The following is a 25,402-nucleotide window of genomic DNA, read 5'->3' as shown; positions in this document are numbered from 1 at the left end:
GTTTATTTATTGTCCCATACTGTTTCCTGTGATTCTACACTGCACAGTAAGCTCTTTAAAACCAAGATGTATTGTATTGCAATATTGGCTTTTTTATTTACTTTTAATAAAGTGGGGACAGATGCCAACATTTCATTTCTGTCCACAATTGTATTTTATTATCATCAGTATTTTGATGTATTGCAAATGCCTTACATTTGAGAATAAAGTGCCTTGTTAAATACTGACTTCTGATTTATTGACGTTAAGTTTAGTTGTACAAATGCCACTCTTGACTGATAATATGAAATTATATATTGAGTGAATTGGCAGAGTTTTCATTTTAAGCAAAATATAGTAAATTACGGTTTGTAGAGTTATAAAGACTGAATAGAGTAGAAATAACTCTAAATAATGAACTCTGCAACAAGAGTAATTTTCACTCTTTTTAGACTGGGACCAAATGTTATCTTGGAGTAAAAATGTATTCAATTTGAGTAAGAAATGACACTTTCCACAGATAATATTCAATTCTATATTGAGTGAATTGGTAGTAGAGTTGTTTCCATGTTAAGCTAAATAGAGTAAATTACAGTTTGTAGAGTTAAATATAAACACTGAATAGAGTAGAAATAACTCTGAAAATTGAACTCTGCAAAAAGAGTAATTTTTACTCTATTTAGACTGGGACCAAATGTTATCTTTTGTAGAGTATAATTGTATTCAATTTCATAGTGTGTACATAGCCATAATATAACATTTGAAATGTCTCTATTCTTCTGAAAAATTTGGGAGTGTAATGTTTACTGTTAATGTTTGATTGTTAATTATCTATTCCACTTACTTTGACAATTTAAACATGTTTCCCATGCCAATAAAGAAAGCCCTTTGAATTGAATTGAGAGAGAAAGATAGAGAAAGCTGGGGGAAGGGGACAGAAAGTGAGGAAAATAAAAGAGAGAAAAAACAAAATCACCCACAACGGACAGAAAGCAGGGCCCCAGAGCTTCAGAGGTTGCTAGGGGTGAGAAATGAGAGAACAACCCAGTAAATGTCAACAGTAAAACTCCTAAATAAGACTCCCTACAGTCAACAACAGGGGTACAGCTTAGATGTTATCCTCAATCAGTGCTTGACATCTTTTTACTTCTTTTGAAACTATCTCAAGGCCATCAGACTGCTAAACAGCCATCACTAGCACATCAGAGGCGGCTGCCTATAGACATAGATTAGAAGTCACTGACCAGTTTTAGAAATTGATCACTAGCCACTATAATAATGTTTCCGTATCTATCATTACTCATCTCATATGTATAAACTGGACTCCACACTATTCTACAGTATCTTAGTCACTTTTAAATCGTGTTTACATACTGCATCACCTATTTCATATGTATATGCTGTATTGTATTCTGTACTACACCACTGACTGTTAAACAGCCACGTCCAGCACACCAGAGGCTGCTGACTATAGACATAGATTAGGAATCATTGGCCACTTTAAGGAAATGAAACACTAGCCACTTGAATAATGTCCTGTATCTGGCTTTACTCATCTCATATGTGTAAACTGTACTCTACACTATTCTATGGTATCTTAGTCACTTTAATTGTGTGTAAATATTGCATCACCCATCTCATATTTATACTGTATTCTATACTATGCCACTGTATTTTAGACCAATGCTGCTCTGACATATATGTATGTTCTGAATCCATTCCTTAGATTTACGTGTATTTTGGGTATATGTTGTGAAACCGATAGACATTACTGCACTGTCGGAGATATAAGCACAAGCATTTTGCTACACTCACTATAACATTTGCTAAACACGTGTATGTGACCAATAACATTTCATTTGATTTATTTGATTTGACTTGGGCAGGAGCTCACCGGAGCGGAGTACCAGCACCTCAAATATTCTACTGCTTGAGTTCCTATTCCTCTTATAGAATATTAGCTCAAAAGTATTGCTCCTGAATCTAAATATAAACAGTAGTGGCTCAGAAATGAGTAGCGGCACCTATTTCAGTCTAAGTCAAACACTGTTCTCAATTAAGAATAGCAACTACATAAGAACCATGATCTAGAATCTAACTCTCTAGGATAAAATCCATACTTCTTCACTCATGCATATATAATGTTGGCTCAGAGATGATGGTTCTATAGTATGGTTCTAGAATGAAACTGCTGTTTTTTTGGGGTTGAGCAGTCTGGTTGAGTGGTTTGGCCAGTCGTTCTTTTGAGAGGCCAGTAGAGGAGCATCTGTTAGCCGTGGGCTAGCGGCAGGCAGGGCAGGATGAGTTGAATATATTGTGACATTAATGAGGTTGACACCGTACCTATGATGGAGTGGCTGTGTTTTTGTGCCAGCGAAGACTAACACCCTTAAACGCTCTCGCTGTTAACCCCTACTGCCCCTGTCCTCTCCAACAAAACTCTGGGACAACGACACGTACACCACACATGCACCCATTCACGCACAACAAACACCATTGCTTGGCAAAATGATTCTCATTCAATCCAGTCCAGCTCACACAAATTATTCTTATTGAGACGACATGCCAAAGTGTATATCTGTTGTAGAAATAATACTTTATTATTTTCTTTCATTTATATGGCATTTTGTAAGAGTTAAATTATATAAATCGCTTGCTACAACAATCTACTTCAGTTGGCCCTATATTAGTTAATTTCCTCCATCTACCTTGCTGGTGCTAAAACACAGTGGCATGTTGGGTAATTAGTGGTGAATCCTTTCCCCGGCGGGAGGGGCTAATCAGTGACCTGTGGGTTTCATTTGGAGAGACAGCCGTGGCACCGTGCTGGACTGGATGGGAGACCCCCGCTCCGCTCATTCATTTGTCTAAATTAATTACCCCACCTCCACCAGAGCTCCTGGCAAGGCCAGCTATTCTAAAGCCTCTTTGGAGAGTTTGAGTGTGGCCGCTTGCCGGTTGATGCTGCCGCACCCCTAACCTGTGAGTATCCGGACAGGCTCTGCGGTCTGGGAACTTTGGGGTTCCGGGGGGAAAGAGAATCATTATGGCTTAGCTTGATCCAAAAGAAGGCTAAACTAGGCTAAGCCTCTCTGCAATCCACACTGGGGTCGTAATTCTAAAAACAGCTGAGAACAAGGGATGAGAAAGAGGGATGAGAACGAGTGATGCTGCATCCATTCTCCCAGACACTTGTGTCCGTTCGAGAAGGAGGGAGTTAAAATGAGTGCGCAGGTTTCGAGGGGTTAGTGATGTGATTCATTTGTATTACCACACAGCCCCTGCAGGCAGCATGTGGGAGCGGCAAATTATTTCTGAACCAAAGTGAAGGAGGAGGAGGGCACGTCTCCTCTCTCTCTCCTCTCCTCTGGTCGTCAGAGCAGAGCTATTACCTGGCCATGGCCAAGGGCCCCACATGGCGCTCCAACCTACAGAGGGGTGACAGTAAAGTGGCCAGCGCCGGTGAGGGATAGCCTTCCACATCCATTCACGCTCCCGGACATCTTCCTCCCCAAATGAGACACAGGGGAGGAGGGGTGAGGGAGGTGTGTGTATGGTGGATTCCCTGTCTGTAAGTCTGTCTGTCTGTCTGCCTGTAAGCCTGTCTGCCTGTAAGTCTGTCTGTCTGTCTGTAAGTCTGTCTGTAAGTCTGTAAGTCTGTCTGTAAGTCTGTCTGCCTGCCTGTAAGTCTGCCTGCCTGTAAGTCTGCCTGCCTGTAAGTCTGCCTGCCTGTAAGTCTGTCTGCCTGTAAGTCTGCCTGCCTGTAAGTCTGTCTGCCTGTAAGTCTGTCTGCCTGTAAGTCTGTCTGCCTGTAAGTCTGTCTGCCTGTAAGCCTGTCTGTCTGTAAGTCTGTCTGCCTGTAAGTCTGTCTGTCTGCCTGCCTGCCTGTCTGCCTGCCTGCGTGCGTTCTCTCACGTGCATGCCAGACAATTAGAGGTGACGTGGAGATCATGCCGACCGGCAGACACTAATTAAAGGAACAACTCCCCTCCAATATGCTGACTGGAGAAAGATCCCAGCGCTGCATTTCTTGAGAGAAATGTATGTCATCATAATCTATTGATGTACACACACGTCATTTATGGCATACAAATAAATACATTTTATTCATGAAATTATTGGGTGATACATTTAAACTACATCTGAAAGCCATTGATGACACTGGAGAAGTCTGATAAAAAAATACTAAATGTATTAGTCCTTCAAAAGATACAAACCAATACAAAAACCACCACAAAACTAGCCTACATGTTGATTAGTACTGACAAGTGTTGATATCTACATAAACCTGACTATAATGCAAATCTGTACATTCTACTTTCACATCAGAATTTCTAAAAAGCTAAACCAATCGTGTGGATGAACGGCTTTTAAGTAAAAATTTTAAAAAGCTGAGGAGCGAGCCGGCAGAACTAGTGGTGCAGGAGACATTCAATCAGATGTGAGGCAGGTAGCTTCAGGTAGCCTAGTTACTGAGTCGTTTAAATTACGTGTCACTAATGTTTAGTAGGAGGTGGGGTGGGAACGCTACACCAGCTGCCTGGGTTCCATCACAAAGCTGCACCATGTCACCACGGTGGCACAGTTAACATCAGCACCACTTCAAGTCCAAGGGAAGATGATGATGATGATGAGACCATAGAGATAGAACAATCTTGAAGTTTAATCTTAATGTTCAATCTCTATAGACGAGACAACAAAGTAAGATTTATGTGGTGGGGATCAGATTGGAGATAATGTATTCATTCACCTTTTTGTCTCCTATATTTGCACAACAGATGCTTTGTGGTGATAGAGGAGCAGGGCTAAGGTAATGGAATCCTGAGAAAACAATTATTCCTCTTTTGTCCAGTTCTCTGCCAACAAATAGATGTCGGCATTTTAATAATCATTGATCAACGATTACCTATGAGATATTAAGAAATGCTGTTTTCTTCTGACAATCAGTTGTTTAAAATTACTATTCAGGGCCTCCCGGGTGGCGCAGTGGTTAAGGGCGCTGTACTGCAGCGCCAGCTGTGCCATCAGAGTCCTGGGTTCGCGCCCAGGCTCTGTCGTAACCGGCCGCGACCGGGAGGTCACAATTGGCCTAGCGTCGCCCGGGTTAGGGAGGGCTTGGTCGGTAGGGGTGTCCTTGTCTCATCGCGCACCAGCGACTCCTGTGGCGGGCTGGGCGCAGTGTACGCTAGCCAAGGTGCTGGGTTGGATGTGCGCTGTGTTAAAGAAGCAGCGGCTTGGTTGTTGTGTATCGGAGGACGCATGACTTTCAACCTTCGTCTCTCCCGAGCCCGTACGGGAGTTGTAGCGATGAGACAAGATAGTAGCTACTACAACAATTGGATACTACGAAATTGGGGAGAAAAAGGGGTAAAATTCCAAAAAAAAATTTTTAAAAAAAAATTAAAAAAAAGAAAAACTATTCAATGTCAGTGACTCCAATACAATGTGACCAAAATATGAAAAACCAAGCCATTTAGCACTTTACATCTTCTCTTAATGTAGGTCAGAAACAGTATAGACACTACAGACCATTCTTCTATAGTGGGACAGGGAGAGTGATGGCAGCCGGGCTGGGCCCTGTGTGATGGATATGTGACAGGCCCCTGATGGGTCCTGGGGCTCGGCCCCTGGGGTGGGCTCTAACACCATAATGGGCTCCTTAATTACCTGCTCATCCACACACAGGGTCATTAGTCAGAGAGACATGCTGGGCCTCAACTGTCACCCAGAGACAAACAACCCTCATTGGGGAGAGAGAAGAGGGGACCAGACCTTGGTTTACTTGGTGCTGGTCAGAGGCATTTAGCAGGTATGTGCAAAGTGATGTCACACACGCACACTTACCATTATTAATGTAGAGAGAGAGAGAGAGACATATGAGGGGTACTGACCAGTAAACCAAAAGAAAGATGAATAGACCTGTAGACCGGTAGACAGACAGACAGTACAGACACAAAGAAACCCACACCAAACAGACAGATGTGGGGTACTGACCTGGTGCTGTCAGCGCCCACCTTGGTGTACCCCTCCAGGGAACCCTCCCAGACACTGTTGGCCATGGTGTTGCCTATAGCCATCAGCACCATGCTGAGCTCCACAGGCCAGTCATCCAGGTCCAGAGACCTCACCCTCGACAGGTGGGTCCCCAGGTTCCTGTGGATCCCTGAGCACTCTATACAGATCAGAGCCCCCAGGTTCAGACTGGCCCAGTCAGGGTCTGGGAGAGGAGGAGGAGAAAAATAGAGACTTACAGCATTGTAAAACATCCAAGTCTGCTTATCATCTGTGCTCTCTTTGTCACGTAGTGTACAGTACCTGGCACTTAACGTCTTGGGAATCATTGACATATAGCTCTGATGATGTTGACAAGGTACTGTACTCACTGGCTGTATCACAGTCCACACAGAAGCTGTTCCCTCTCACGTTCCTTATGGACTGAATGGATGCCGCGTCACTTTGGCTGCCTAACCGGGACTGTAAGACAGCAGAGGTGAGAGAGAGGTGAGAAGGGAATCTGTGAGAGGCATCATGACTTTACAGTGAGAGAATAGAGGAGACAGGATTTCAGAAAGATACACATCACAAACAACAGAAGGGAAGAGAGGAGGGAGGACTGGAGGCCTTGAATGAAAGACAGGGAGGCAAAAAGAGAGAGAGAAAGAGAGAGGGTTGGAGAGAAGAAAGAGAGGGGGTAGAGAGGGAGAGAGAGCACAGACAAAGTATTATATGAAAATGAGTCAGTGTTGCGTTGCGATTCCTTCCCTGTGTTCTGACACAGGCCGTGTTCCCATCTCTGAAGTCTGTCAGCTGTAATAAGAGCTCCCCCACACTGCACTGCACCTGTCTGACACACAGCCCAACACATGGCAGCTCAGAGAGAGGGAGGGGGTGACGGGGGAGAGAGAGGAGAAGAACCAAGAGAGAATTTTGCATTCACACATCCTGATTAGCAACCAGAGTCTTTCCTGGTCAAGTAACGTGGTCGTGGAAAACCCTTGGGTCTAAACTAATCATGACCGGACAGACCCACGGTCTCCTTCCTCACTGTCTCTCATGCCCACCTTGTTCTTCATGCTCTCACAGGACTGCAGGCTGGCAAAAATCTGGCTCTCAATGGCTGTGACCCACAGCTCTCTCTCCTCAAATGTAGACGCTTCGAAGTACCACATCTGGCCCGTCAGAGACACAATGGTGAACTCAAACGACTCCTCCGACTCTGAAAAACAAAACAATCACACGGACATGGTGAAATATGGCCATTTAAAATCAATTACAGAGGAAATTAAATTAAAATTACTTTCATTATCGAAACAGCTTGGCTATTGTTGCACAAAGGTATAATATTTATTCTGTAATTGATCGTTTGCCGTCTATAAAAACTGCCTAATAATAAATATAATAAATGCAATTTAGCAGACACTTTTATCCAAGCAACTTATTGTAGTGATACTCACTGGAACCAGTATCAGGGTACCCTTACAGTAGCTACTCAATACTGATTGTGTATACTTGAAAATCATAGCCATCACTATGAATTCAAAACAACAGACTCCAACACAGTTTATTCAAAATACCCCTTTGTATTCATTCTACTGGTCTATTTCTATTCCCGATTTCCATCCATCTATTTTTCTGTTGTTTAAATTTTCAATAAGAAACCGTTTCTTCTTTACTCTGATTAGGCCTTACAAATTGTAAAATGGCTGCAGGTACTGTAATTCATTTGTAATACATTTCATGGAAATGTCACCTGTCATCTGCCTGGGCAAGGGCTTTGAAAAACATATGCTATAACACATGTCATAATGCCTCCTCCGTTCACAAGTAATTCATTAAGATGATGATAATACAGTAGAAACTGACTGATGTAAATCTTCTAGTCCTCAGCACATGCTTGATCTCATAGACAAATGATTTGTAATTACCTAATTAGGGCCAAGCAAATATAGCAGGCTCATTTGCATAAAACATGTTTCCCTGCCTCCAGTCGGAGATTGGAGAGGAGACTAGTCACAATGTGAATGGGCTCCTCCAACACATCTCTCATCAGCCCTCTCTTTGCACACCCAGATTTGATGTACTAAACGGAGGCAAACCAGTCTAGTATAAACAGGTGAGAATTTAGGAACATGTGATTCCAAGCCCGGTAAAAGCAGAGGTTGTGTGTGCTGGGGTTGGGAGGGACACAATACTGAGCTTTTATTTTGTAGGCACTGGACATTTAGAGGTTGGGGGGCGTGTACTCATTGGTCCTTCGATCTATACAGAACCCGATTTAGCTGATTTGGATCGGAGTGTGGAGACTAAATCAATCCCAATTCTCTAGCGGAGGGTCTCCTCTTCAGGGGGAAAACTATAATCCAATTAGCTCGACACCAACTTCAATTACCTGATTTAGTTTGAGACATCAACTACATGTCACATAATCAATAAATACCTCAGAGTGTCTTATTTAAACGTAGAGGTAGGGAAAATGTATGTTTAGAAGTCTGGGTTGGGTTATGTTAAAAAGACACTCACTGGTGTAGTCTAACATCATAGGAGGTTTATAGTTGTTTTATTGAAATATTTTGTGTTAAAAGGTCCGATTAACCTATCAAGAATAACTTGTTAAGAAAACAGAACAAATGGCAAAAAGTTTATAATTTAATAAAGAAATTCAGTCATTTTTGATGCATGAAGCCTTTATGTAATGAATGTGTCCTTTCTTCTCCTCAAATGTCCCATCATTTTCCAATCTAGAAAAAAAGCATGGCATTTAGATATGCAGCCTAGTTTTCCTCAGAGTCCAATGATGTTACACTTCTGCATTCAGCTTCCAAAAACCTGAACAAAGCTAATTATTTCGTTGACTGGCCAGGCAATAAATTGGAGGCATTAAAACACTTTCATTATGGAGATTAAAAAAGCAATGAATGGCTGATTTTTTAAACTGATGAGGATACTTGGGAAAACAAATCTAGCTCTTCATGCGTGGAACAGACCAGTACAGGCAAGAGATGAGCACTTAAAAGGCCAAACAAGCTGACAAAAACATTGACCAAACCAGATACTAGAATAGGCAAAGCCCCTATTACCCATTGACGTGAACGGGAATATCAGTTCTAATAATTATATATCTATGGTAGCGTCATAGTATTAGAGTGACAACATTAGTATCATAATATGCTGATAGAGTTTGTTGATATTGCTTTTTAATGCAGGATCTGTCACAGCCTCACTGGAGAGGTAATTCCATTCTGTGAAAAGTCAAAGTCATTCTGTACCATGTTAGCACAACGATTAAGGTCAAAATGTCCTCCTCCAAGACAATTTATACCAGGAGTGAACAATACAATGAGGTATTATTGTTGCTATTTCAAAGCCATCTGCTACCATGATGATGACTAAGACAGCTAGTGCTCCTGATGTTACCCAATGGGTACATTTAGCCCACAGCTAACAGAAGAACGCATGTGGGGATTCAAGCACACATTAACACCTGCAATTAGCATTAACCCTGTGATCTGATCATATAATTGATCCAGCAGCTACACAATCAACAAGTCATTTCCAATTAGATGTGTACAGAGACAGGGCAGTGGGTGGACATGGAGCAACATAAGCTAAACCCAATAGGAGGGAACCTCTGCTACTGTGGAGAATCAGGAGGTAGATATGATGATTACCTTAATTAACATATAACACAACAAATAAATGAGAGCCTAATGGCTGTGGTGTGGTGGTGTGAAGCAAGATGAGAGAAGGCATCTTCTTCTACAATGTCTGTCCTCCTGTCCGCAATTTACCATGCATCATAAAACTGTTAGTTAGAGGGCTTTTAAGTTCATGGTTCATCAGCCAGGATGCCTTTAAACAATAACAATGACATAAAATGTATAAATAATATAAACTGCAGATTTGGTCAATTAAGATAGCCATTAATTGGTATCGTTAGACATTTTGAAACAATGAGATCAGGCCTCTGAGCATAGATATTTAGAGATCATTGGTCCACGTTGGATGCTGAGCTGTCTCTACTCCTAATGACTGTCCCTCCACTCCACAGCAGATGGTCCACTGGGAGAAGAGGGGAACGGTGGACCAGAATAGCACCACTGGGGTTTGGGCTGAGTCCAGCTGAGCTGTCACCGGAAGGCAGGGCCAGGGAGGGACACATCTATTCTGCCTCACACTACCTCGCTCTTGAAAGATTGATTCATCGACCGTCTCAGCAAGGCTTAAAGGTGTGAGTGTGTGTGTGCACGTGTGTGCATCATCATCAAAATTGATGGACAGCTAAGAGTACTTGGACGAGGTGGTTGGTGCGGCATGACATCCAAGGTATTTTTTTGTATGTATGATGGTATGTACAGTATGATGTGTTGTGTAGGTCGCATGCAAAAGGCGGTCAGTTAAAGAAGTGCTCTCCGTTCCTGTGAATTAACCAGCAGTTGGGAAGTGCAGGTCAAGGCGGTGCCATCTGTAAATGTCACAGGCACTGCTTGCTCATTTTACACATCATTAAAGCCATTATTCCTAACCTGTATCAGAGCAATCAGGAGCAGGGCATTACTGAGACACACACGGGCCCCGGGGGAACCGCACCACACCAAAACTCAGAGAGGGAGAGAGGAGAGAATACACGCTCTCCATCTCTCTGACACAAACACAGACACGCATAGATAGACACACATGCACGCACAAGAACAACAGGGGCACGCACTCACACACGCGCGCACACACACCCACAAACTACAACAACCTAACAAAGACGCACAAAACCAACACTCGAGCCACAACCTAATAGCAAAACTACACTTAGCGATACGGCAAGTGAAAAAACTGTCAATTACACAATGTATCTGTGGACAGTGTGTAGTGTATAGAGCCGCCCATATGAGAATCTTGTAATTCCTTTTTCTCCAACGTGTGGTGGATGGTGTTTGGGAGCAGAGGAGCGGAGGAGCCATTACCGTAGCTCCTCTGGGCTCCAGGGACAGCTTTGGGAAATGAGACACGGTACAGACCAGGGAGGGAGTCAGTGACAAAAAAAAGTATTTAGATAAACATCCACCATTAGCATAGGGTTGTTAAACCTCCATTTCCTAATCCTCTGCTGGACTCCAGAGGATATTAACCCTCAACATACTGAGTTGGAGGTAGAAATCCAGGACACTCCATTTAGTATGATACACAATAAAATCAGCAAAAAGAGAAATGTCCTCTCACTGTCAAACGCGTTTATTTTCAGCAAACTTAACATATGTAAATATTTGTATGAACATAACAAGATTCAACAGACAAACTGAACAAGTTCCACAGACAAGTGACTTACATAAATGGAATAATGTGCCCTGAGCAAAGGGGGGTCAAAATCAAAAGTAACAGTGGCCACCAGCTGCATTAAGTACTGCAGTGCAGCTCCTCATTGACTGCAACAGATTTGCAAGTTCTTGCTGTGAGATGTTACACCACTCTTCCACCAAGGCACCTGCAAGTTCTCTGACATTTCTGGGGGGAATGGCCCTAGCCCTCACCCTAAGATGCAACAGGTCCCAGACTTGCTCAATGGGATTGATGGTATTATCATGCTGGAGGGTCATGTCAGGATGAGCCTGCAGGAAGGGTACCACATGAGGGAGGAGATTTCTTCACCTGTAACGCACAGCGTTGAGATTAGAGGTCAACCGATTAATCGGAATGGCCGATTTCAAGTTTATTACAATTGGAAATCTGTATTTTTGGACACTGATTTGGCCAATTTTTTATAATTTTTTACACCTTTATTTAATCTTTATTTAACTAGGCAAGTCAGTTAAGAACACATTCTTAATTTCAATGACGGCCTAGGAACGGTGGGTTAACTGCCTCGTTCAGGGGCATAACGACAGATCTTTACCTTGTCAGCTCGGGGGATTCAATCTTGCAACCTTACAGTTAACTAGTCGAACACTCTAACCACCTGATTACATTGCACTCCACGAGGAGACTGCCTGTTACGCGAATGCAGTAAGCCAAGGTAAGTTGCTAGCTAGCATTAAACTTATCTTATAAAAAAACAATCATTCATAATCGCCAGTTAACTACACATGGTTGATGATATTACTGCTTTATCTAGTGTCCTGCGTTGCATATAATTGATGTGGTGTGTATCATTGCTCCAATGTGTACCTAACCATAAACATCAATGCCTTTCTTAAAATCAATACACAGAAGTATATATTTTTAAACCGACACATTTAGCTTAAAGAAATCCAGGTTAGCAGGCAATATTAACCAGGTGAAATTGTCTCACTTCTCTTGCGTTCATTGCACGCAATCAGTGTATATGCAACAGTTTGGGCAGCCTGGCTCATTGCGAACAAATTTGCCAGAATTTTACGTAATTATGACATAACATTGAAGGTTATGCAATTTAACAGGAATATTTAGACTTATGGATGCCACCCGTTAGAGAAAATACGGAACGGTCAACCATTTATTTGGGGAAGTACACTGGGAGCACCATTTTGTTTGATTGAGTTCATCAATATCATACATTTTACTACAACGGTATAATTAGGCATATTGTGTTTCATGCAAATGTACAAGACCAGAGTAGTTGGTGATTATTTTGGACCACATTTTCAAGACATCTTTGTCCACGTATTTCACTGAAAGAATAAACGTCTTGTTTTCGAGATGATAGTTTCCGGAGTCGGCCATATTAATGACCTAAGGCTCGTATTTATGTGTGTTATCATGTTAAAACTAAATCTATGATTTGATAGAGCAGTCTGACTGAGCGATGGTAGGCAGCAGCAGGCTCATAAGCATTCATTCAAACAGCACTTTCGTGCGTTTGCCAGCAGCTGTTTATGACTTCAAGCCTATCAACTCCCGAGATTAGGCTGGTGTAACCAATGTGAAATGACTAGCCCGCGAATAGCGTTTCAAATGTCACTCGCTCTGAGACTTGGAGTAGTTATTCCCCTTGCTCTGCATGGGTAACGCTGCTTCGAGGGTGACTGTTGTCGTTGTGTTCCTGGTTTGAGCCCAGGTAGGAGCGAGGAGAGGGTGACGGAAGCTATACTGTTACACTGGCAATACTAAAGTGCCTATAAGAACATCCAATAGTCAAAGGTATATGAAATACAAATGGTATAGAGAGAAATAGTCCTAGAATTCCTATAATAACTACAACCTAAAACTTCTTACCTGGGAATATTGAAGACTCATGTTAAAAGGAACAACCAGCTTTCATATGTTCTCATGTTCTGAGCAAGGAACTGAAACGTTAGCTTTCTTACATGGCACATATTGCACTTTTACTTTCTTCTCCAACACTTTGTTTTTGCATTATTTAAACCAAATTGAACATGTTTCATTATTTATTTGAGGTTAAATTGATTTTGATGTATTATATTAAGTTAAAATAAGTGTTCATTCAGTATTGTTGTAATTGACATTATTACAAATAAAAATAATGTATTTTATTTTTTTAAATAATCCAATTAATCGGTATCGGCTTTTTTTGGTCCTCCAATAAATCGGTATCGGCGTTGACAAATCATTATCGGTCGACCTCTAGTTGAGATTGCCTGCAATGACGACAAGCTCAGTCCGATGATGCTGTGACACACCGCCCTAGACCATGACGGACCCTCCACCTCAAAATCGATCCCGCTCCAGATTACAGGCCTCGGTGTAACGCTCATTCCGTCGACGATTAACGGGAATCTGACCATCACCGCTGGTGAAACAAAACCACGACTCGCGAGTGAAGAGCACTTTTTGATAGTCCTGTCTGGTCCAGCGACAGTGGGTTTGTGCCCATTGACGACGTTGTTGCCAGTGATGTAAGGCAGGTCCTCACCAGACAACAGGCCTACAAGTCCTCAGTCCAGCCTTTCTCAGCCTATTGCGCAATATGGAGGGATTGCGCTTTCCTTGTGCAACTCGGGCAGTTGATGTTGCCATCCTGTTCCTGTCCCGTAGGTGCGATGTTCGGATGTTCCGATCCTGTGCAGGTGTTGTTACACGTGCACTGCCACTGCGAAGACGATCAGCTGTCTGTCCTGTCTCCCTGTAGCTCTGTCTTAGGCGTCTCACAGTACGGACATTGCAATTTATTGCCCTGGCCACATCTGCAGTCCTCATGCCTCCTTGCAGCATGCCTAAGGCACGTTCACGCAGATGAGCAGGGACCCTGGGCAGCTTTCTTTTGGTGATTTTCAGAGTCAATAGAAAGGCCTCTTTAGTGTCCTAAGTTTTCATAACTGTGACCTTAACTGCCTACCGTCTGTAAGCTGTTAGTTTCTTATGACCATTCTACAGGTACATCTTCATGAATTGTTTATGGTTAATTGAACAAACATGGGAAACAGTGTTTAAACCCTTTACAGTGAAGATCTGTGAAGTTATTTGGATTTTTACGAATTGTCTTTGAAAGACAGGGTCCTGAAAAAGGGACATTTCTTTTTTTGCTGCGTTTTTTCAAAAGTATGTGCACACCCCTTCAAATTAGTGGATTCGGGCATTTCAGCCACATCCGTTGCTGACAGGTGTATAAAATCAAGCACACAGCCATGCAATCTCAAAAAACAAACAAAATTAGTCACATGCGCCAAATACAACAGTAGACCTTACAGTGAAATGCTTACTTACGAGCCCCTAAACAACAACGCAGATTAAACAAATAAGAGTAAGGAAAAAAAGTAACAAGTAATTAAAGAGTATCAGTAAAATAACAATAGCGAGACTATATACAGGGGGGTACCGGTAAAGAGCCAATGTGCAAGGGCACCGGAAAGATGAGGAAATATGTACATGTAGGTAGAGTTATTCAAGTGACTATGCACTGATGATAACAGAGAATAGCAGCGGTGTAAAAGAGGGGGAAGGAGGGGGGGAAATGCAAATTCTCTGTGTAGCCATTTGATTAGGTGTTCAGGAGTCTTATGGCTTGGGGGAAGAAGCTGTTTCGAAGCCTCTAGTCTGGCACTCCGGTACCGCTTGAAGTGCGGTAGCAGAGAGAAGAGTATGACTAGGATGGCTGGAGACTTTGTCCATTTTTAGGGCTTTCCTCTGACACTGCCTAGTATAGAGGTCCTGGATGGCAGGAAGCTTGGACCCAGTGATGTATTGGGCTGTTCGCACTACCCTCTGTAGTGCCTTGCAGTCAGAGCCGAGCAGTTGCCATACCAGGCAGTGATGCAATCAGTTCTCGTAGAACCTTTTGAGGATCTGAGGACCCATGACCCATGACAAATCTTTTCAGTCTCCTGAGAGGGAATAGGTTTTGTCGTGCCCTCTTCATGACTGTCTTGGTGTGCTAGGACCATGTTAGTTTGTTGGTGATGTGGACACCAAGGAACTTGAAGTACTCAACCTGCTCCACTGCAGCCCTGTCGATGAGAATGGGGGCGTGCTCTGTCCTCTTTTTCCTGTAATCCACAATCATCTCCATCTCCTGTCTTGATCATGTTGAGGGAGAGGTTGTTGTCCTGGCACCACACTGCCAGGTCTCTGACCTCCTCCCTATAGGCTGTTTTGTTGTTGTCTGTGATCAGGCCTACCACTGTTGTATCATCGGCGAACTTAATGGTGGTGCTGGAGTTGTGCCTGGCCGTGCAGCGATGAGTGAACAGGGAGTACAGGAGGGGACTGAGGACGCTACCGAGGGGCCCTTGTGTTGGGGATCAGCGTGGCAGATGTGTTGTTACCTACCCTTACCACCTAGGGGCGGCCCGTCAGGAAGTCCAGAATCCAGTTGCAGAGGGAGGTGTTTAGTCCCAGGGTCCTTAGCTTATTGATGAGCTATGAGGGCACTATGGTGCTGAAGTCAATGAATAGCATTCTCACACAGGTGTTCCTTTTGTCCAGGTGGGAAAATGCAGTGTGGAGTACAATAGAGATTGCATCATCTGTGGATCTGGTGGGGCGCTATGCAAATTGGAGTGGGTTGAGGATTTCTGGGATAATGGTGTTAATGTGAGCCATGACCAACATTTCAATGCACTTCATGACTACAGACGTGAGTGCTACAGGTCGATAGTCATTTAGTCAGGTTACCTGGGTACAGGCTCTATGGTGGTCTACTTAAAATATGTTATTACAGGCTCAGACAGGGAGAGGTTGAAAATGTGAGAGAAGACAGTTGCCAGTTGGTCAACACATGCTCGGAGTACATGTCCTGGTAATCCGTCTGGCCCTGCAGCCTTGTGAATGTTGACCTGTTTAAAGGTCTTACTCACATCGGCTGTGGAGAGCGTGATCACACAGTCTTCCGGAATAGCTGGTGCTCTCATGCATGTTTCAGTGTTGCTTGCCTCGAAGCGAGCATAGAAGTAGTTTAGCTCGTCTGGTAGGCTTGTGTCACTGGGCAGCTCTCGGCTGTGCTTCCCTTTGTAGTCTGTAATGGTTTGCAAGCTCTGCCATATCCAACGAGCGTCAGAGCCGGTGTAGTACGATTCGATCTTAGTCCTGTTATAACGCTTGCCTGGTTGATGGTTCGTCGGAGGGCATAGCGCGATTTCTTATAAGCTTCCGGGTTAGCTCTTCCCTGCATTAAAGTCCCCGGCTACTACAAGCGCGGCCTCTGGGTGAGCGTTTTCTTGTTTGCTTATGGCGGAATACAGCTTATTCAATGCTGTCTTAGTGCCAGCCTCTGATTGTGGTGGTGTGTAAACAACTACGACAAATACAGATTAAAATTCTCTAGCTAGATAGAGTATCTCATGATAAGCTGTAGACCACACTAACTCAGGCGAGCAATAGCTCGAGACTTCCTTAGATATCTTAGTTATTTACAAAAATACATAGTCCGCTGCCCCTTGTCTTACCAGATGCCGCTGTTCTGTCCTGCCGATACAGCGCATAACCAGCCAGCTGTATGTTGATAGTGTCGTCACTCAGCCACAAGTCTATGAAGCATAAAATATATTACAGTTTTGAATGTCCCATTGGTAGTTTAATATTGCGGCATAGGTCATTGATTTTATTCTCCAAAGATTGTTCATTTGCTAGCAGAATGGAAGGAAGTGGGGGTTTATTCGATCGCCTACAAATTCTCAGATGGCAGCCTGCCCCCCGGCCCCTTTTTCTCTCTCCTCTTCACGCAAATCATGGGGATCTGGGCTTGTTCCCGAAAAAGAAGTATATCGTTCGCGTCAGGCTCATCAGACTAATTAAAGGAAAAAAAGGATTCTGCCAGTCCGTGGTGAGTTATTGCAGTCCCGATGTTCAGAAGTGCTTTTCGGCCATAAGAGACGGTAGCAGCAACATTGTATACAAAATATGTAAACACATAAGTTATAAACAACGCAAATAAACAAAAAAAAACTATCGGTTGGGGACACGCAAAACATCTGCCTTCATGGAAATGGGTTTCCATGGCTGAGCAGCTGCATACAAAACTAAGATCACCATTCCCAGTGCCAAGTGTTGGCTGGAGTGGTGTAAAGCTCACCACCATTGGACTCTGGAGAAGTGGAAATGTGTTCTCTGGAGTGATGAATCACGCTTTACCATCTGGCAGTCCGGCGGACGAATTTGGGTTTGGCAGAAGAACGCTACCTTCCCAAATGCATAGTGCCAACTGTACATTTTGGTGGATGAGGAATAATGGTCTGTAGCTGTTTTTCATGGTTCGGGCTAAGCCCCTTAGTTCCATTAAAGCTATAGCATGCAATTACATTCTAGACGATTTTGTGCTTCCATCTTTGTGGCAACAGTTTCAGGAAGGCTCTTTCCTTTTTCAGAATGACAATGCTCATTGTGTTTGGAGGACAAAGAATGGACAAAGAATGCTGAGTTGCATCCAAAGAACACCATACCTACTGTGAAGCATGGGGGTGGAAACATCATGCTTTGGGGCTGTTTTTCTGCAAAGGGACCAGGACGACTGATCCGTGTAAAGGAAAGAATGAATGGGCCATGTATCGTGAGAGTTTGAGTGAAAACCTCCTTCCATCAGCAAGGGCATTGAAGATGAAACGTGGCTGGGTCTTTCAGCATGACAATGATCCCAAACACACCGCCCGGGCAACGAAGGAGTGGCTTCGTAAGAAGCATTTCAAGGTCCTGGAGTGGCCTAGCCAGTCTCCAGATCTCAACCCCATAGAAAATCTTTGGAGGGAGTTGAAAGTCCATGTTGCCCAGCAACAGCCCCAAAACATCACTGCTCTAGAGGAGATCTGCATGGAGGAATGGGCCAAAATACCAGCAACAGTGTGTGAAAACCTTGTGAAGACTTACAGAAAACGTTTGACCTCTGTCATTGCCAACAAAGGGTATATAACAAAGTATTGAGATAAATAAGTATTTGGTCAATAACAACAGTTTTCCACCATAATTTGCAAATAAATTCATTCAAAATCCTACAATGTGATTTTCTGGATTTTTTTCCCCTCATTTTGTCTGTCATAGTTGAAGTGTACCTATGATGAAAATTACAGGCCTCTCTCATCTTTTTAAGTGGGAGAACTTGCACAATTGGTGGCTGACTAAATACTTTTTTGCCCCACTGTATGTGACATTGCTACACACAGATATACCATTTAATTTACAATTCATAATTTAATACAACAACAAACTCTTGAATTATGTTTTTATGATGTGCGTCCCATAAAAAAAGACATATCATAGGCGGCAGGTAGCCTAGTGATTAGTGCGTTGGATCAGTAACCTAAAGGTTGCTAGATCGAATCCCAGAGGTAACAAGGTAGAAATCTGTTGTTCTGCCCCTGAACAAGCCTGTTCCTAGGCTGTCATAACTGACTTGCCTAGTTAAATAAAGGTAAAACATATGTTTTTGTAATACAGCCTAGCCACAGGTTTCACGCTTGTTGTTGTTGACACTAGCAGTTAAGAGCGTTGGGCCAGTAACCGAATGGTAGCTGGATCAAATCCCCGAGCCGACAAGGTGGACAAATTTTCCATTCTGCCCTTGAGCAAGGCAGTTAACCCCCAAAAACAACTGGGCACTGATGACGTGGGTGTCAATTAAGGCAGCCCCCATGCACCTCTCTGATTCAGATCGGTTGGGTTAAATGCGGAAGACACATTTTGGTTAAAAGCATTCAGTTGTGCAACTGACTAGGTATCTCCCTTCCCCACTACACAGTCAGAGGCCCCATGTGCACGGTAAAGTGGGAGATCTCTAATCAATGATCAATGTAAATTGGAATTAAAATTATGGCATTAAGTTAGCTAAATGAGAAGGAGTAGGCTACAATGAGCAACCGACAGGTATGCTGTTGTTCAATCTGAATGGAGTTGCTGTAGACAAGGACGGGGAGGGCAGCAAAATAGCCTCAACTAGCCTAGCTAGCTAACTACCATCTGGTTATTTTAGCTTCTTTACATTGATTTGATGCAGTAAAGACAGGTACTGTCAGATGGGATGATAGATAACCTACAGCAGGGATCATCAACTAGATTCAGCCGTGGGGAAGATTTTTCTTGAGTGGATGGTCGTGGACCCGGAACATAATAAAAAAAATAGATTGCAAATTGACTGCAAGAAGACCAAACAGATATAATACATTTTTTTTTTTTTGTTGTTTTTAAAATTTTTACCCCTTTTTCTCCCCAATTTCGTAGTATCCAATTGTTGTAGTAGCTACTATCTTGTCTCATCGCTACAACTCCCGTACGGGCTCGGGAGAGACGAAGGTTGAAAGTCATGCGTCCTCCGATACACAACCAACCAAGCCGCTGCTTCTTTAACACAGCGCACATCCAACCCGGAAGCCAGCCGCACCAATACGCCGGAGGAAACACCGTGCACCTGGCCACCTTGGCTAGCGTACACTGCGCCCAGCCCGCCACAGGAGTCGCTGGTGCGCGATGAGACAAGGACACCCCTACCGACCAAGCCCTCCCTAACCCGGGCGACGCTAGGCCAATTGTGCGTCGCCCCACGGACCTCCCGGTCGCGGCCGGTTACGACAGAGCCTGGGCGCGAACCCAGGACTCTGATGGCACAGCTGGCGCTGCAGTACAGCGCCCTTAACCACTGCGCCACCCGAGAGACCTCAGATATAATATTTGACTAAAATAAAATAATTTCAAACCTTGATTTCATTTGGGGACATTGCCCTGCATTGGGTGCTGTCTTTCGGATGGGATGTTAAAATGGGAGTCTGTGCGGTCATTTAAATTCCCATGGCACTTGTTGTAAGAGTAGGTGCTCACCCCGGTGTCATTGCTAGAGTTGCAAGAAAATGTTTGTGAACCCTTTGGAATTACCTGGATTTCTGCATTGATTACTCATAAAATGTATTCTGATCTTCATCTAAGTCACAATAATAGACAAAAACAATATGACTAAACTAATAACACAAACAGTTGTACTTTTCAAATTTGTATTGAAGACATTGAGTAATCATTCACAGTGCAGGATGGAAAAGTAAGTGAACCTCTGTTATCGACTTCTCCAAAAGCTATATGGAGTCAGGTGTTTCAATTAAGGAGATGAGATTGGAGGGTTGCACAGGTGCCCTGCCCTTTAAATAAAGACACACAAAGCTTGGTTACTGACAAATCTATTCTTCCTCAGAAAGACTGGTTAGTGTGAACCATGCCTCGATCCCAACAACTTTCACAGGACCTTAGAAGACACATTGTAGAGATGCACAAAGCTGGAAAAGGTTACAAAAGCATTGGTAAAGACCTTGGTGTTTATCCACGGTAAGACAAATTGTCTACAAATGGAGAAGATTCAGGACTGTTGCTACTCTACCTAGGAGTGGGTGTCCTGTGAAGATCCCTCCAAGAGCACAAAGGGCAATCCTAAAAGAGGCGAGAAAGAACCCAAGGGTAACAGCAAAAGACCTCCAGAAAACTCTACAAACAACGAAAGTCTGTTCATGTGTCCACTACCAGAAAAACACTGAACAATGGTGTTCATGGAGAGACACCACGAAGGAAACACCTGCTGTCTGAAAAATACATTGTGGCACGTCTCAAGTTTGCCCAAGACTACCTGGATGTTCCACAATGCTTCTGGGAAAATGTGCTGTGGACAGATGAGACAAAAGTTGAACTTTTTGGGAAAAATGCACATCACTGTGTGGAGGGAAAAGGTTTGTGTGAAGCAACTGTGAAGCATGGTGGTTTGTGGCAGCTTTGCTGCCTCAGGGCCTGGATGCCTTGCAATCATTGATGAAACAATTAATTCAGAAGTGTATCAATACATTTTACAGGAGAATGTCAGGGAAAGTCCATGACCTCAAGCTTAAGAGAGGTTGGGTGATGCAACAAGACAATTACCCAAAGCACACAAGTAAATCAACTAAAGAATGGCTGAAAAGGAAGAAGATTTGTGTTTTGAAATGGCCAAGTCAGAGTCCTGACCTTAAGCCAATTGAGATGCAGTGGCATGACCTGAAGAGGACTGTGCAATCAAGCCAACCCAGAAATGTTGAACTGAAACAGATTTGTAGGGAGGAATGGTTCAAAATTCCTCCTCAACGTTGTGCAAGTCTTATAAGCAGCTATATGAAACGTTTGGAGGAAGTTGCTGCTGCTAAAGGAGGAAGTTACTAAATTCAAGGGTTCACTTACTTTTTCCAGCCTGCACTGGGAATGATTACTCAATGTCTTAAATAAACATTTGAAAAGTACAACTGTTTGTGTGTTATTAGTTTAGTCAGATTGTGTGTGTCTATTATTGTGACTTAGATGAAGATCAGACCACACTTGTATGAGTAATCAATGCTGAAATTCAGGTAATTCCAAAAGGTTCACAAACTTTTTCTTACAACTGTAAATGCCCAACCTGGCCACCTAATCATCCCCCTCATTTCTGACTGGCATATATCACTCCTCACCTCTCCACCTGATAGCTGATCTGTGGTGAGCATTCTTGCCCAAAAATGGTTGCCGTGCATCACTGAGGTGGGTGCTACAGATTGATGGTGGATGAGGTGAGTTCCCCCCTACTATGTAAAGCGCATTGAGTACTTCAGTTAGTAAAAAAAGGCTATATAAATCCAATCAATTATTATTTGTATAAATTCACATCTCTATTATGTGTTGAAACAGATTTCTAAAATGAAAATCACTTGGAACTGATTTCCTGGTGTTTTTACAGTCGCCAGTTGGGGAACTTTGACCTAGCGAGTCATTGACTACTTTCTCTCTCTCTCCCCCTCCTGTTTCACACACACCACCGGCCCCTGGCCATCCCCCGCCCTGCTTCAACACTTACCATCTCTCCCGAGTCGCTAAGGCAGCGCAGCAAACAAGTGTCCAAGGTTAAAGAAGGTAAAAACAATCCATGTATTTCGATTATCCGGATATGCGAGAAAAAAATCATGATATTAAATTACTAAATTATTTAAAATGCCCATCCCTAATATAACCCCTAACACACTGAGGTATAGTGGAGGACTCTGGGTTACCACTCTGGATATTATTGTACGTACTTTGTACCCTAACCTCAATGAGAAAAATAATTAGGGTTAGGGCTAGGATAAACAGTAAAAAGTGTTACTGGGTTACCGTCAGTTGAAGGTGGATGATTATTCTCTGTGGAATGATACAACTGTCACGATCGTCGTCAAGGAAATGACCGGACCAAGGTGCAGCGTGGTAGGCGTACATTATTTTATTTTAAATGTCGCCAATAAAACGAATGTGAAGCTCGGTAAGGCTAAACATGCCACTAACAAAGACAACAACCCACAAATAAGAAAAGGAAAAAGGCTGCCTAAGTATGATTCCCAATCAGAGACAACGATAGACAGCTGTCCCTGATTGAGAATCATACCCGGCCAAAAACAAAGAACCAGAAAGCATAGACTTTCCCACCCGAGTCACACCCTGACCAAACAAACATAGAGAATAAAAGGATCTCTATGGTCAGGGCGTGACAACAACAATGCTATCTACACATAAAGGTAGCTTCTGAACACCAACTCGAAGAAGAGTAGTCATTTGCTATGAACATCTCTGGTTTCAAGCCAAATCATTTTCAACCGACTCACATCTAGCTGCAGTTTATAACAAGGCTACCTGTGAATACAAATCTGCCATAAATGCAACTGACAGAACATGGCAAGACATAAGTTTAACTGGTAAACATTAAAAAAAAAAAATTATTAGAAAAAATAATTTGTGTCTAATAATTTTTGTCAACCACTTAAAACCTCACTGCTATCCCCCTGACAAGATCAAATGTCCTCATCTATAAAACTGTGAAGGATCTGAACCACCTCTCTTCTCTCCTCATTTCTTCCCCCTCTTTCGCTCTCCATCCCTTCATCTCTGCCCGTCTGCTGCCTCTTTCCACTGAATATGCTAAACCCCACATTTCAAACAATGAACATTTGATACACTTTCCTTCTTTTAAAAGATAAATAGATTAATGAAGCCTGACAGTCTGTAGTAATCAGAAGGGCCTCCCCCAGAACACAACACTTTATCGGCCATCGATTTTCCAGTGGGTTTTAAAGGAGAGCGGCATGCGGGTGGTGTGCGAGCAGCTCGTACCAAGAGCCCCGACGCCGGGCCGCTGCTGAGAAACACATTAAGAGGCTGTCAGTTGTGTCGCCATGCATCCTGCATCATTCTTTAAGCACATGAGAAGTTCATTACACTGCACACGGCTCTGGCAGTACAATGGGATATTAGGGGCTGTATCTGTTGTGCACTTCAGTTGACACGCAGTTGACATGGTGGAAAGAATTCACTCTGCATGTTATGCCTCTACTATATGCCACTGGAACTGTTCTCGACTAACAAAGGAAGTTAAGGTGACTTTTAATCAATAGTCAGACTGCTTAATTGACTTCCCTGACTAAAATGGCCCAAAATAAACATTTTACATTTTAGTCATTTAGCAGACACTCTTATCAAGAGTAACTTACAGTAGTGAGTGCTGCAATCTAAATAACATAATAAAAAAATCCCCATCAAAAGCCACCACATCCGCTATGCCACGCTTCCTCATCTGCGGTGGAAAGTGGCCGAGCTACACCTGTGTTTGTCAGACCATGAGACATCCGGAAAATCGGTCTTCATACAAAAACATCTGTAGCGTCCGAACGAACACGATGGTGGTGTCCGTTTTGCTCTACGTCCCCCACAAGTGTCACGGGACTCGTCTGAAGTTAACTGGTCCCGGTTAAAACATTTTATGGAAGTATGGAGGTAGTATTGTGCCTACCCCCAAAAAAGGGATAAATATGTGTAAAAAAAAAGATTTACCTGAGCTTTCTATATCTCCTAGATATAGGACAAACACTTCAAAAACGTATTCCTTATGATTTATTTTTTGACAGTATTTTTTGCAATTTATGAATGTGTTATTCAATGCATTTATATGGGCTATAGTAGTAAAGGCCAAATTCAATATTTATCAAACCATTTTAATATACTTTTTTGATACCTAAAGTGGTCCTAAAATTCAAAATCAAATAGCTAAATTATCCATGATCATCTTAAAACAACGCCATATGTCAGCTTAGACATTAGTGGCTTAGACCCTGAAGCAATAAGCAATAAGGAATGGAATTAGGACGCATGGTATGTAGGGAGCAACATTTTTTCCTGACCACATGATCTGCCCAGGAAAACTCTTGACCCAAGTTGAAGTCTATAACTAGGATCCAGAAGTTTTTTTGGGTAGGTAATGTGGTCAGGAATACTTCCCTGGCCCTACTAATTTATAAACATAACTGCCTGGCTAAGATATCTCCTTGGCTACAGACAAGACTTCACAGTACCAACAGTTTCTCAAGACCCCTTTACACAACCTGTTCTTCCCATATTGACTAAAATGACTGATCACCTTAAAAAGCTCACACTCCTTTGATTTATGAAGCTTCACAACAACTAAAACTCAATTTCAGCCTGCATTCCAGGGCTCTGATTGCCCAGTAAATGAGATAAACTGATATCAATTTATTCAAGAATCCAACCTCTCCCTCCCTCCCTCCCTCCCTCCCTCCCTCCCTCCCTCCCTCAATCCCTCCCTCCTTTCAAGAGACACAACCTGCACCCAACACTTGAGTGATTCTGATATTTAAGCAATATGTCTGTATTCCAGAAGCGTTCAGTAGAACATACAATCTGAAGCTAATAGAAAATCTCAGAAGAGAGGTAAATATATATATATATATATATATATATATATATATATACACACTACCATTCAAAAGTTTGGGGTCACTTAGAAATGTCCGTTATTGAAAGAAAAGCAGTAGTCTAAAGAAGGCCCGTTTTATTGCTTCTTTAATCACCACAACAGTTTTCAGCTGTGCTAACCTAATTGCAAAAGGGTTTTCTAATGTTCAATTAGCCTTTTAAAATTATAAACTTTTTACCTAACACAATGTGCCATTGGAACACAGGAGTTACGGCTGCTGATAATGGGCCTCTGTAAGCCTATGTAGATATTCCATTAAAAAATCAGCCGTTTCCAGCTCCAATAGTCATTTACAAAATTAGCAAT

General features: G+C 42.8%; 1 protein-coding gene across 2 annotated transcripts in view; it reads right to left on the bottom strand.

The window, feature by feature from the left end:
- Positions 1 to 25,402, bottom strand: part of LOC139386813 (arf-GAP with GTPase, ANK repeat and PH domain-containing protein 3-like) — a 274,884-nt gene that overhangs the window by 14,845 nt on the left and 234,637 nt on the right. For both annotated transcript variants that reach the window (XM_071132626.1, XM_071132625.1), the window contains exons 14-16: positions 7,041 to 7,195; positions 6,363 to 6,453; positions 5,974 to 6,196 (exon numbers count right to left, since the gene is read on the bottom strand). In XM_071132626.1, coding sequence (XP_070988727.1) covers positions 5,974 to 6,196; positions 6,363 to 6,453; positions 7,041 to 7,195 — 469 coding nt within the window. The remainder of the gene's footprint in view (positions 1 to 5,973; positions 6,197 to 6,362; positions 6,454 to 7,040; positions 7,196 to 25,402) is intronic.

The sequence above is a fragment of the Oncorhynchus clarkii genome, chromosome 28, assembly GCF_045791955.1.
Source record: "Oncorhynchus clarkii lewisi isolate Uvic-CL-2024 chromosome 28, UVic_Ocla_1.0, whole genome shotgun sequence".
Lineage (NCBI taxonomy): Eukaryota > Metazoa > Chordata > Actinopteri > Salmoniformes > Salmonidae > Oncorhynchus > Oncorhynchus clarkii.
This window is presented reverse-complemented; position numbering and strand designations above follow the sequence as displayed.